This window comes from Vigna unguiculata, chromosome 3 (assembly GCF_004118075.2).
Source record: "Vigna unguiculata cultivar IT97K-499-35 chromosome 3, ASM411807v1, whole genome shotgun sequence".
NCBI lineage: Eukaryota > Viridiplantae > Streptophyta > Magnoliopsida > Fabales > Fabaceae > Vigna > Vigna unguiculata.
This window is the reverse complement of record NC_040281.1, coordinates 61,702,838-61,715,034: the sequence shown is the minus strand read 5'-3', so window position 1 is coordinate 61,715,034 and position 12,197 is coordinate 61,702,838. Positions and strand designations below refer to the sequence as shown.

Genomic DNA, 12,197 nt, shown 5'->3' with positions numbered 1-12,197 from the left:
CAACTACCACAATGATGTATCCCTTCTTATCTTCTGTCTTCCTTGGTCTTGTCACCTTGACATTAATAGAGTTTTGACATCGATTTTTACTTATTATAGTATAGTATTCGTTGTGACTAGAATGTGTGAATACAAGGTTTCATTTCACTTTCACTAGATTTGATGACTAAAATCATATGAACAAATATATCCGAAAATATTATTCAATAACCAATTCATACAATAGAATAAGGTTGACAGAGATGTTACGAGTGAATTTTATTTTAATTTTTCATCCCATAAATTTCCATGTAAAGGAGTTGAATGAAACAAAAGTTCACCTTCAGTCCTGATTTAGAGATGTTCATTTTTCTCAATTTGAGGGACTAAAAACATCTCCTTTTTCTAAATGTGGGGGTTTAAGTGAAAATTTGACCTAAATTCAAGGAATTAAAAAGATATTTTAGACAAAAAATTTAAAAAATGAGTTTCCACATCATAAATTCAGTTTAAAATTCAGGGACTAAAAAAATATAACTTTTAATATGGAGGACTAAAAGAAAAAGTGGCCCAGATTCAAGGGTCTAAACATATTTTAACCTTAAAATTTTAAACAAAACATGAGAAACAGCTTTAACGCGAGAAACAGAAAAACACCAACTTTAACATCAGACTCCAAATTTACAGAGTTTTGGAGGATACCTCTTGCACAAATCTATAAAGGAAAACAATTCGAACTGCTGAAAGATTGCCTTGCAAGCTATAATGATATCCTTCATAGTCATCGTCCTCAGCACTATAAGAATTGAATTTGAACTGAAAACAAAAATCAATAAACATTTGTAAAGTTGTCATTCCAATCACGAATGGCAAAGCTAATCATTAATCAGCGTGAAAACTTATATGGAAATAGATCAGTGACATTATAGATTATTGAATATTAATGGTCAAATATCAACAGACAAATATAGATATGTGTGTATAAGAAGACGATCACAAAGTTGGGATTTTCAGTAGTCTGCACACAAAGACCGTTATGGGGGCATGGTTATTCACTACTGAACTAGTAAATTTGCACGAGTTTACAAGCTCACTACCCCTCTCCATGTTAACTACGTTGTTACCCTTTAATGTTTAAATGAACTACTTAACCTGGAAAACTACTGTCTTACACGGTCAAACTGATCTACTTTTAATAACTATGGTTTTAGACGAACAGTTTGAAACTTTTGAAATTTTTTAGCCAAACATAATATTAAATTAAGAATAATAAAAACAGAGTATAGTTTTGACATACAAAACACTAACAATAATAACACAAAGAAACCAATTTTTTTTTATAAAGTTAGAATGAGTTTTGTAATTAATCTTTACTTTGTTCAAAGATTTTATAAATTATATTAAATCTATAAAATTAAAATAAACGAATTTAAGCTGCCACAAAATATATACCTACAATAAAGGAGAATCCCTTATTTGGTGTTCACATTTGTTTTTCAATTTTACCCTTTAAACAATTTTTTTAAACCAAAATAATTATTTTATCAATATTATCTTTCAAGTGACTGTTTATTTAAATTTAACCGGATTTTTTAATTTGACCAATTTCTTTTTCAACTTGACCATTTTTTTTAATTAAAAAATTACCTATAAAATACATAAAAATTACTTACACTAAAATTATATAAACCATTTATATTTAATTTTATAATTAAAAGAATAACAATAATAATAATTTTATTATCTTTTATTATTATAAAAAAATAAACACAAAAAAATGAACACACATGCTCATAGCGTATCTGTTTTCACAGGTGTCAATACTGGTGTCAATAAAATACAAAGAGAAATGAAACCTAAACCAATCCATGCAATACAAGGGGTAGAATAACTTATTTCAATACTGGAATATTTGCAAAATATACTCAAAATAAAAGAAGAAAAAGTACACAAGAATGATTTATAGGCAGAGAACACACCTTTATAAGGGAGTCAACACCAGGATTACGAATGTCACACAGCCAATCCCAGCACTGTTCTGATCCAAGTGATGTATCACGGAGTCTAAAATTCCCTAACGTTCCATCAATGGAAAGAGAACTTGGATGAACCTTGATAGAAAAAAAAAAGAACATTGGATTTCAGAGCTTGCATACATATGACAGTGAATAATAGAAAGCACAAGTGCTTTTACAACAGAAGAAAATTAAAAAAGAATAACTTAGAAATAGACTGAAAGCCAACAATAGCATTGAGAAAGCCAGGGAAAAGAGAAAGGAAGACTCTAACTAGCTAACAAAAACGTTTGTAATTACCTTAAGATCCAGAAGGAAGCTTTCTTGAACTAGTGTAGCGAGTTGAGAACCATCTTCCTTGTTAAGAAAAACAGTTACACTGTCCACATTCATGTTCCAATAAAAGACTACACGGTCTTTACCATATCCCAATAAACCCGTAACGGCCCCCTTTTCATCAGTTTTCTCCTTTACTGAAAGATTATCTGAAGAAGTTGTAGCCATGTCAGCGGGACTTGTGACTTTATTTCCAGAGCTTATATCCAATCCAAAACTTATCAAAGCAACTATAGTAGGTCGGTTGCAGAAAAATTCCAGGTTGGACATACGAACACACATCTGAAGAATAACATTCAGAAAAATGAGAACTAAAATGTATCATGGTTAAGAGAAGACCAGAAACTCCAAGTCATCATCAACAAGGTGCAACCACGTACCTGAGTATCTATTCCATCATAATCAGGCGAAGCAGAACTCCTTGTTATGAAGGAAACAGACACAAAATTTGAAGTATCACTTCCCTGCGCCTCATAATATATCTCTCGAGGAGTGCGAGGAGTGCCTCTTATTAATTCAATATCAGTTTCATGTAGTATGCTTTCCAGAGACTCGAAATCAGAAGCAACTCCTACCAATCCCTTATGATCCAAATCCATATTATGTAGACCATGTCCTCCATCAGTTTGGGCAATGAAATCAGATAATGCATCTGTAAAACAATCATCATCATCATGAAAAAATTCCTTCCCATGAGAATCAAACATGTCGGAGGATGAAGTTTCATTTGTCAAGACTGAAACTGCAAGATAACAAGGAGCTACTGATAGACGACTCTGAAGTTCATCCTTAATTTTTAAAGAATGCAATTTCAATTTAACTGTCAGGTCACCATCTGCACGAAGGACCTGGACCTGGGAAACAAAAAGCAACCACAGAGCATTAACAATTGAATCAACTTACAAAATAAGAAAAGTACAAATATCTACTTCCAAATTGAAATAATTTTAATGGCAAATAGCACAGTCATAATTACTCAATGGATTAGTTGACACAATTTTTAATTTGCCGAATCTTAGGTCAGAACTTAAATCATTTTATGGAACTGAGCACGGCCATCTTATTAGGTCTATGATGGGGTTACGACCCTTCTTAAGAGTCAGATAATACACTCTAACAGCTCACATTTTCACAGCAACAGTCTATCCCTATTTTTGTCAGCAGTACACTATTCATGCTTTTCAAAATAATAATTTTGTCATGGTTCAAGAAATTATATGATGCTTAAAGCCCTCCATGTTTAGGAAAAAGAAAATTTAACGCAAAATACCAAAATAATTAAATTACAACTCTCAGACCAATGTCTCTTTTAGAATTTGGAAATGAACTTAACTCCACATACATAGACATACATAGATAATAAGGTAGTTAACCTTCCTTAATAAATCTAGGATAGAATGCCATATCATCTAAGAATTTAAATTTAGACTTAACTTATTATAGATCTTGAGAGAATGAGTGGTAGGGCGAAAGAAAGAGGAATTAGACCAAATAAATAATTGTCCGTTTGTACAGATGTTAGCTTTTACAACAGTCAGCTATTATTAACAATAGCTTTTGTTGCAAGTGTTGCCTATAAATAATTCGTACTCATATTTCATATAAGAAAAAATAATAAAAGTTCAGTTTCTCCTCTCATTCCTTTTTCTTTAAGATGTTGTCTAGAGCTATTTTATGACGCTTCATCTTCTCCAAATCTAGGGTTAACCTTTGTGACCTTTTATTCACCATTTCACTCTCAAGAATCTCTCTTCGCATTTATCTAAAGTTCTTATTCATGAGTTCAGTCTCGTAAACCTTCTCCCCAGCATCTTCATCTTTGCCTACCCTTCCTGTGTTTCTATGGCTTTCGCAACACAATCATTTCCATCCTCCATTGCTGAAAAGCTTGATGACTTGAATTATCTACATTAGTGTTATATGTTCAACCGGTAATAAAATCGCACAAGCTACAACGATTTGTTGTGAATCCCATAGTTCTGCTTGTTATCTACCTGAAAACAACCGCACACTTGATCTTGTTAATTCAAAGTATGAAGCGTGGCAAGTCTAGCAACAAACATTACTTATTTGGCTTCAGTCTACCCTCTCTATGTTGTACTTGTGTCCTTGGGTGCAATCACTCCTATAAGGTTTGAGAGAAGACTCATGAATATTTTAGTACGTAAACCATATCTCATATACATTACATATTGTGATCAAGGTAGTCAAACTCGAGAGTTTACGTAAACTCGTAAGAGTTTACTTCACATGACATGAATAGAAAATTACAAATAATATTCCAAATTTAAATATTTCCAGTTTTTCACTACACAACTAAAACAAGAGTGCAAGGGCTGCACTCAAACAAATCATGAATTGTACAGACCAGAGCACAGGGGCTGAATCACTGTCCTCTCTTAAATGGGCGACACATAGCAAAGCAAGCAGCAATGAAGATTGTGCGATGAACACCGAATGACAACGGGCAACTACGACGGCAGTATGACAGAAAGGAAGGGTCCAGCAGATGCACGATGGAAAGAACTTCAGAAGGAATGATGAAGGGGTTGAAACAGAAAATAGTGAAACCCTAATCCTAGTGAGTTTCCTCTACAATCCTACTCCAAACGACCTCAATTTTAGTTTAAAAGTTTTTTCCCATCGAACTCGAGTTTAACCTAATGAACTGAGTCTACATCCGATTCTACGAAGTCAATTGAAAAACGAGTTTGCTTCTAAGTTGATTCGGAAGCCATAACTATGAACGTAAACTCGTTCGAATTAACGAGTTAACTCGCAAGTTTGACAACCTTAATTGTGATGCGTGCAGTTTAACTTGATTACAAAAAAATGGAAGATTATCTTCTCAAGATTAAAAGTTATCTTGATGAGCTCACTAGTGTTGGAGTTTTAGTCTGCCATGAAGAATATGTTGATGCAATACTGAAATAAAATAACAATTTATCTCAATACGTTTGGTTCTTTCAAGAAAAACGAGATTTAAGCTAAAATGAAAAGTAGCTAGATTGGCATATCTAAGTGTCATTTGACTAACCTCACCAAATTGCAATTCTTTAAGTAATTTTGTAAGAGAAATAAGCTCACAAGTAGCTAAGGCCATAGATCTATATTTCGCTTCCGCACTAAATCATATTACAACATTTTGTTCATCACTCTTCCAAGAAATCAAATTATCATCAATTCAGACAACATATCCGAAAGTGCATCTCTTATCATAAGGATAGCATGCCCGATCAGCATCTGAAAAACATACAACTCTAGTGTCGTTATTATGTCCATATAACAATCCTTTCAAATGAGAATATATATGTACTTCAATATACGAATGACAACATTCCAATGATTTGCACATGCATCATTAAGAAATTGACTCATCACATTGACAGTAAAAGAAATGTTAGGGTGAGTAAGTATAACTTAGTTCAATTTTCCAACTAATCTTCAATACTTCTTAGGATCTGAGTGGCTCTCACAGAATAGGTAGAAGTTTGGCATTGCAATCCATGGGTGTAGTTTGGCATTGCAATCCATGGGTGTGTCTAAAAATTTTGAATTCATTAACCCAATTTCCTCCAAAACATCTAATACATATTTCCTTTGAGAAATAACAATTCCATTGTTGGCGCGTGTCACCTCAATCCTAAAGAAATATTTGAGTTTGCCAAAGTCTTTGATCTGAAAGTGGTGAAGAGGTGTTGCTTTACCTTTTAAATGCCATAGTCATCACTTCTTGCAAGTACAGTATTATCAATATGTACTACTAGATAGATACAACTAGCTACTACTAGATAGATACAACTAGCCCTTGAGTAAGAGTAAAATATTGAATAATCCGCCTCACTCTTCGTCACACCAAATTGTCTAACAATAGTGCTAATTTTCCAAACCAAGCCCTAAGCGACTGTGTGAAGTCATATAAAGATTTGCAAAGACGACAAACCAATCCAAAAGACTTCTCGTGAGTAACAAAACCTGGTGGTTGCTCCATATCAAATTTTTCATGCAAATCATTATCAAGAAAAACATTTTTCACATTGAGGCCAACATTGAAGAGTTGTCATGGCTATGAATAAGCGAATAGTGGCCATATTTGCAACTGGAGAAAAAGTGTCATCGTTGTCCAACCCAAAAATGGGTGTATAACCTCTGGCCACTAGTTGAGCATTAAGATGATCAATAGTACAATCGATGCCAGTTTTGATAGCAAAAATCCATCAATAACCAACAACAGGTTTCCTAGAAGATAAGGAAATGTGTTCCCATTAAGCCTAAGGTTTGGTTGAATATTTTGAAGTTCAACATTTCCCAAATTACTTTATTGGTTAGTGGTTCTTTGAGTATCAGACAACTTTGAGGTTTGAAGTATGGCAATGTAGGCACAAAAGCAATACAATGGAATATAGAAAGGATTGTAGTTTTGAAAATCTCCGAAGGATTTTAGACCGTTGATACTGTCAAAAAAATTGTTTCCTATAGTATTTGTAGAAGAGCAATATCTCTTAATAACAGAAAATCCTATCTATGATAAACACTACTTATGCTTATTATTCATAATCAAAGATCATTGCATTAAATATAAAATATGTTGTTAGTCTATTAATCCTCCCAACTATCCTCGTAATTATGAAATGTAATTAAATCTCCTGGTTATGTAATTAAAACTATACAAGTAAATATTATTTACAGCATAAATTAAGGGATTCTGACCAATATTATTAAAAAATGATAACTGAAGCATGCTATAAAAAGAAAAAGATAATCCCTTTAGATTTTGATATTCCACAAAATATTCAAGAACACAAACTTGCTCCTAAATTATACTGGTCTTTTATGACGATTCCCCAATACTGTCTTATTTATGCAATAGAATTTAAAACAAGGACACCTCAAAAAGTGCATAATATGACTATCAAAAGAGTTATCGATCTAGGTCAGTTCCAATTAAAAAAGTATCTATCTATACACAAATTGTAGAAATATATGCACAAACCTTCCCCCCATCCGCAACAGTTTCAAGAATAAGAGACTCATCCAGCTTTCCATCTGTGGTGTCCCCAACCTGCACAAACATTAATACGTGTGTGTGTGTGTGTGTAAGTACAGATTTTGCACATGCACATAAAAAACTGTAAACAGTAAACATAAACAAATAAATGCAACGAAGAAAAGATGAAAATATCCAATTAGTTGAAAGTAATTGCTTGTGAATTGAGAATAAAACAAAAAATTGCAAGAATGAGAATACTACTCATATATCTGTATGCAACAAATATTACTCATTCCTTGTGCTACTCCCAAACAAAACCTTAAAACGAATTCATCTAACCTTTCCATATATAAAAAACTTCAATTCCACCAGTGACCCATTTATAACGGTGTCAGCTGTTTTTGAATCAGTGGTACTAAGAACATTGTAGGAAGTAGCATCACCCTCTGAGTCACCTAGCAAATCAATTAATGGAGGAGCCTACATACAACATGCATGCTTTTATAAATTGATGACTAAAAAAACATATATCAAATATTAACAAAACAAAAAAGCATAAGACAGCCGATTAAAAATGCCATACAGAAGCTTGATACGTGGCTTGAACAAGTCCTCTAAACCAGTTAGCCTTCTCATCCTCATTTTGAAAATCTAAGATCCATGTGCTAGAAGATTCCAGAGCCTATAAAGTAATTCATAATTTAAGACAGAAAAAGTCAGCAAGTTGCAAAAAAATGCATTCCTAACAAATTTTATTGTTTATGTCCACTTAATAATTTACGACATCATCTCTTCTGTCTCCCCATTTCTACATCTTGAAGTAAATAATCTATCAGTAGAAAAATTATATTTACGTGAAGCAAACTACAAAAACAAGGGTGAATGTTAGAGTGTTGCATCTATATACACTTGATTCAAACGAAGTCTATTATGTAAATATTTGATAGTGTATTAGGTTCTTTGACTTGTATAGCAAGTTATGAACCATAGTCAGCTAAAATAGCTGAATCTGTTTGGTTACCTGTGACTTTTCAGAAATGCAATTTCTTAGAATTCATTCTAAATTCTCTCTCTTAAATTATTTAATATTTATTTATTTTACCATGCACGTCATGAGCTTTCCCTCTCAAATTAGGAAGTCTATCAACACTTTTATTTCGTTTTGTATATTTGTCTTGCACTTTCCAATTTTTATACGTAGGGATGCCAGCTAGCCAGAGTCCTTTTCAGTGTAAACTCATTATTTCCAAATCAGACGGCTAATTGTGTACTATAGAATTTATGAAAAGCATTTTAAGAACCTCGGTTTTCTATGTAGGTCTCCAAATATTCAGAAATTCATTCTTGATAACCAATTTGTAGATCATAAGCACCTTGTCAAGTAAGTTGTCTATGCAGTCACACTTTGCAAGGTAGGAGGTTCCACACTACTGTTTCTCTTGATGAGTGTAAGGTATGTATTGCACAGGTTCTTACACATTTTAGCAAACTTTCTTCATGATAAACTGGCTACAACGCCATGAAATAACTTGCTTAAGGCATTCCATCTCTAGTGAGACTAGAACATGCCAAGTGATGAAAATACACATAAATTGAAAACTAAGACCACAATAACCAGTAGCAGATTAGAGTGGACAGTTTTGACAGCTATATTTGTTCTAAGAGATTAAAGAAATTATTTGCCGTACCTGTTGAATGTCCATTCGCTTGATGCTTAAAGCAATACAATATGCTGAACCACCGACATATGTCGAGGGCACATCAAGGATTTGCCTACCAGCCATGCTGCAGAGTTGAAAAACAAAATTACATGAAGTCCAAAGAGATTATTGTTTTCTAAATTAAGTTTAACTTTAGCTTATTTGCAGCTTTGAACCTTCAAGTTTAATTGACCAACTTTAGTTCCACTAGTTTTAAATTACTCAAAGTTCACTCTTCTGTTGCTTTCCTTCTAACTACTACCTAAAACACGCACATGGGTTCTCATTTTCTTTCCAAATATTTGGGCATTGTCATGGATTTGGGAGACAAATTAGTTTTAAATATGTAGAAGTAAAAATTTAATAGAAAAATCAATAAAACTACAAATATTTTATGTGGTGCTGGATTAGGGTATGAAAACAGACAAACTTGAGATTCTTTTTTTGCTGAAATTTAAATTTTAGCTGGGGCATTTAGAAGAAAAAAAAGATATGTGAAGATTTTGAGTTTTAAGAGAGAATTTAAGGACTTTCGGTACAAGGAAATTGACCGAAGAACCAAATTTTTTTGATTTTAAAAATAAAAGGACTATCTGAAAAAATACTTCAGGAAACAAAATTGCACATAATCTAAACTAAAGGAATTAAAAATGCAATTAAGCCCAATACAAGAAGATCCTAAACAATTGTAATGCGGACTAGATTATACTCCGGCAAAGTAAATCATATTTTAAGTGAAACTTGACACCTATATAATGACTTGCTCCTTTGAAATGCATTTATCTGTCAGAATAACAAAATCATATCTACTCAATGCTTGTGAAAAAATGAGCAGACATTAAGCAATAATTATGAAACTACTTCATCTCCAAAAAAAAAATACATTGGTATTTAAAGGAAAAACGAAATCCTAATAAAAGGAAATAAATCTCTAGACATAAAGACTCTAAGTCTTGAGCAACTCTACTAAACAAACTCATAATCCAATCCCTTAATTTTAGGAATTTCTTACAAACAAATCTATATTTATTGTACAATAAATTTACAATATTTACACCCATATTTCAACACTAGTATCATGAGAGGATGAAGATAAGCAAAGCATGTACTTGAAGTAGGCATGCAACACAAGAATACCAACAAATCTGAGTTTTTAGACTTTTCTTCCATTTTTAAAGTTTGTAATTGGATATGTGGAATTGACAAAACTAAGCAAATGAAGATGAGAGAGGAGAGGAATTTTGAATGACAAAAATTAGCAGACTTAGGATAGTCCCCTGACTCTATGCTGTATTTATAATTCGTGTTGGTTACATTTACAGACACATTCCCCGAGTAATACTGTCGATGTGGAGACAAAGCCTAAAGCTTGTTTATACATCATTTCTGAGGTCCTCCCAAAAACTAATTTTATTTCCAGTGGGACTAGCAGCTACTTCACTAGGATACAGTTGCTTTCCTACAAAGCACTTAATTTGTGACCCGCAAAGAGAACTGGATATGTCTTGGTGCTTATTAATTAATGATTATCTGTTTCATTCATATAAAAATTTTGACAAGAATCAAAGTGGCAATTTTATTGGTTCTTCTGTAATTTTATAGTAATAATGTACAGTTTATCAGTTCATCTGCAACATGAAGAATTCGAAAAAAAAAAAAAAAGTTCCACATTAATAAAAAAAAGGCTAACCTCAAACTGATTTTTTAAGGTCAAGCTATGAGATGACGTTCTGATCAGATTGGTCTAAAAGAGTTTCTAATTCTGCATGTAGACAAACTCAGCAGCCTTGCTCATTTATTTTGGGTTAGAAAAGTCTTTTAAACCTTCAAAATTGACCCACATTAAAATTGATACCTCCAAACACTTTTAAATGTTTTTTATACCCAACATATAACAAATGTGCTATTTTCTTCCTGATAGTTCCTCTTGTACTTCGAATTAACAGTTTTGTCAGATTAATTTGACATGTTAATTTGACATATGCTAGCCTCCATGCAAATATCTCACCGTGATCATTATAGGTCAACATCATTAATTCAAAAGTAATAAAGTTACTGTAAAGAATGAAATTAATATATTTATTCAATATACTGTAGCAAAAGCACTGAGAATTTGGGAGGTACCAATTGCAGTGAGGTCAATTTGGAGGCACAAAAAACTTATCTAACCCTTAATTTTATTATGAAAAGTGAAGAACATCACCTTGGAAATCTCCACCAATTGTCAGCAAGACAATTAACTACTTTTAACAGCAATTAGACATTGAATCACCTCAGCATTAACCAGTTCCAGGAACATTTAACAATTAGTTACCCAAGCACACTCATTAAATCTTTTGATCACTTTTGAGGCAAAGTTGGTCACTATTAAACATTTCAACATTCTCCTGACACCTCTCAACATGTATACATGTTCGGAATATGAATGCTTTAAGAGATAAAAGCTTCTTCAATTTTTATTTTCGAGGTGGCAGGCATACTTGGTACAGCTATGTTCAATTCGGAAGTAACAATATCTTAATTATTCTCCTGTAAATTGGATTGGCATTAATTATCTTTGCATTATTCTTCAATACAAATAAGTCCATTCTGCTGGGAGAAGAAAAACAGTTAACCCATGTAAATGCTCTTCTCTTCAAAATTTTGTTTTTTTTTTCATAAAAAACTTGGAATTGGTGTCCAAGAGAAAAAAAGGGAAAGAAATGCTAAAAACCTTAGGTATCGCTGGTAACTCTGACACTTAGCAGATTCAAATACATAAAGATATGATCCTGAAAGCACCAAGAAACAAGGACTCCATGTAGCAACAGAATTGCCAATTCCCTGTAAAATAAAATATTATTTCCAATTCTATTGCCAAGAATGACTCGTTACCTTAAACATAAATGGCCAATAAGTAAATTTAACAAGAATTGTCGAGTTACCTTCCAAACTAGGATTCTACAATCAGTGGTGAGATCAGAAGAACTCCAAGGAACAGGTTTAGATTGGAAACTATCAGTTGTAGGCTGATTACAAGTTTCCATAGTCTTATTAAATAAGCTCAGCAGCTCCATAATTCTGAAATTTCTCTCCGGTGAAAAGTGAATGCCAAGGTTTGGCACTTGAATGGAAATAAGAGTAGATGGATAACTAGGATGTGGCACTTTAATCTAGAGTAACCAGAGAAAGAAACAG

At 32.8% G+C, this 12,197-nt stretch overlaps 1 protein-coding gene across 1 annotated transcript in view; it reads right to left on the bottom strand.

Moving 5' to 3' along the window:
• Positions 1 to 12,197, bottom strand: part of LOC114177377 — a 74,842-nt gene that overhangs the window by 35,081 nt on the left and 27,564 nt on the right. The window contains exons 20-29 of the mRNA XM_028062696.1: positions 11,945 to 12,172; positions 11,734 to 11,843; positions 9,009 to 9,105; positions 7,904 to 8,002; positions 7,660 to 7,800; positions 7,324 to 7,392; positions 2,711 to 3,184; positions 2,295 to 2,612; positions 1,959 to 2,090; positions 682 to 795 (exon numbers count right to left, since the gene is read on the bottom strand). Of these exons, the coding sequence (XP_027918497.1) occupies positions 682 to 795; positions 1,959 to 2,090; positions 2,295 to 2,612; positions 2,711 to 3,184; positions 7,324 to 7,392; positions 7,660 to 7,800; positions 7,904 to 8,002; positions 9,009 to 9,105; positions 11,734 to 11,843; positions 11,945 to 12,172 (1,782 nt within the window). The remainder of the gene's footprint in view (positions 1 to 681; positions 796 to 1,958; positions 2,091 to 2,294; positions 2,613 to 2,710; positions 3,185 to 7,323; positions 7,393 to 7,659; positions 7,801 to 7,903; positions 8,003 to 9,008; positions 9,106 to 11,733; positions 11,844 to 11,944; positions 12,173 to 12,197) is intronic.